Source organism: Etheostoma spectabile, chromosome 4 (genome assembly GCF_008692095.1).
Source record: "Etheostoma spectabile isolate EspeVRDwgs_2016 chromosome 4, UIUC_Espe_1.0, whole genome shotgun sequence".
In the NCBI taxonomy this organism is placed as follows: domain Eukaryota; kingdom Metazoa; phylum Chordata; class Actinopteri; order Perciformes; family Percidae; genus Etheostoma; species Etheostoma spectabile.
This window is the reverse complement of record NC_045736.1, coordinates 31,118,938-31,121,191: the sequence shown is the minus strand read 5'-3', so window position 1 is coordinate 31,121,191 and position 2,254 is coordinate 31,118,938. Positions and strand designations below refer to the sequence as shown.

Sequence of the window (2,254 nt, the reverse complement as noted above, 5' to 3'; positions counted from 1 at the left end):
ATGTTATGACCATAGTCCAGGTTATGTATGAGGGCTAATATAGCCAATAAGAAAGTTGACCAGCAGACAAGTGATATGATGGGGGGGCTGATACAGTATAATTTATAATAATGTGTTTTTTTCCAAAAATGTTCTATTACCTAAAAATGAGACATACTCCTCCCTAAATAAAACATCTGGAGCATATGAATATGCAAAAGTTTCTCTACGTTTCCAGGTTGTTTACCAGGTTGATTCTAATTCACAGAAGACGAACAAACCTAAAATGTTGACTTTGTGAAAAAGGTTTTTCCTGGAATACAGCACAACATAAACCACCCAAACTAAAACATTAGAATTCTGCAGAACTGGATTTTTTGTTTTGTCAAAATATTCTCAATGCTCATATTTCTAGTCTCAATAGACCACATTGTGTTACTCTTTGGCTCGTATTTAGAGGTATATATACTCTAAAAGGAAAAATCAAAGGACCCAACATAGTGAATACCACAAACAATATCACACTCACAGTATTTTACTAATATTGTTTTCTGATATTGGAGTACAATGCTCTTCTCACTTGATGTGAAGGCTCAGAAAAAGTATCTTCAGCATAATGGGACACTTAAAGTGCAATGTGTAACACTGACAGCTAGCATTTAAAATAGTTTAAAATTCAAAATACTGGACAGAGACGTCTCCCAGGCCCCTTCTCCCCAGATTTGAAGTTCACATAGTTGCCAGGTTGAGATCGAGCATCCAACCATGTTGCCAGACGCTAATGTTCACTTTGATGTGACCTATATAAACCACCAGACTTGAGTCTGACTCGGGTCCAAGTCAGAATCCAGGACTAGAGTACTTATCACTGGTGGAGACCAAACCAGAGAGTAAATATTGAACTTATATTCATTAGGTGAACACTAAATGCCTCCAAATGAATGCTAATGTTGCGCTGTGACTGCTGGACGTGTAAATATGGGCTTATAGTTTATTTTTGTTCAAAAAAGACACATTTAAAGTCAAAGGTTCTTACACATGAACTGTGGTATTAAAAGTTTTTGATTTTTATAGTAATATCATGTGCAATCTACATATGTCATACATACAATAAAAGAGCCATTGGGGGCTGGAATTGCATTTCTTCTCCATACAGACTGTAAAGCCTTGTATTAGCTACAGAACGAGGACTGTAGGACTGTAACGGGAGGAAGACTTCAGCAACCAACTCATTCAACATGTGTTTGAATGTGAATATTACATCGGCAAAGACTTGAAAGAAGTGTATCCTTCAATGCCACTGTAGATTTTGAGAACATCCGACCTCGGCAGTGGCAGACAGCATTGCACGCTGCTAACCAGCTTACTTTAAAATGACTCATGTAGCAGGACAGCATTGTTCTCAAACAGCACAGTGTAAAATACCATTCTAGTGTGAAGGTTGGGATAGTAGATGGGTACAAAAAGCATCTATGTCCTTTTCACATGCCTGTAGAAAATCAGTATTTATGGTCATAAAAATCTTTTGCATTAACAAAGAGCAATTATATTTTGTAAATCTTATTTTTGAAGAAGAGGATGATGGTAATGTTTTGTATATATGGTATCAAATGGTAAAATATAACAGGAAACAATCTCAGACACCCCTCCCCCCCCAACCCCCCATGGTGAAATCAATTTGGAAAAAAACGTTTGTTGAATAAAGCATGACGAACTTGAGAAGAACTGTGCTATAGATTTGAATTATGATGGACATGCATTGAAGTGCTGTATGTAAGATATGATCTTTGATCTATGTATCTCACCAAACGCTGTCTTGGGATGGTTTCTCTCTGACGCCGAAGTCGGCGTGGTACACGTCGATGGTCAGGCTCCGGTCGTTGTCGTGGGCTGACTCGTAGTTAGTGACCACGCGGCAGGGGATGCCCAGCAGGCGCATCACTAGAATCAAACATAAAAGATCTGAGGTAGATGTTATGGTTGCGTATTTTGTTCTGTGACCGGTTTTATTTTGGTAGTCAGCAACTAGCCTCTCCTGATTGAAATCTATCTCAGAGTAAATCTTTCACGAAGACCTCACTCTTAATCAATGCTTTACCTAATTCTAATCAGCTGTTGGAGCCGTTCCTGCTTGACCAATCAGCATCATACACAAATTGCAAGGGCCAATCACAGTGTCACAACCCTACATTAAGGGTTGTGACACTTAAAGTACGGTTTTGGCAAGACAAAAGTTTTGTCGCCTATACAGAAATTGAACAAATTTACTGCAAAT

General features: G+C 38.4%; 1 protein-coding gene across 1 annotated transcript in view; it reads right to left on the bottom strand.

The window, feature by feature from the left end:
• Nucleotides 1-2,254, bottom strand: part of LOC116687971 (protein-glutamine gamma-glutamyltransferase 5) — an 84,194-nt gene that overhangs the window by 55,236 nt on the left and 26,704 nt on the right. Inside the window, exon 7 of the mRNA XM_032513715.1 lies at nucleotides 1,785-1,920. Coding sequence (XP_032369606.1) covers nucleotides 1,785-1,920 — 136 coding nt within the window. The remainder of the gene's footprint in view (nucleotides 1-1,784; nucleotides 1,921-2,254) is intronic.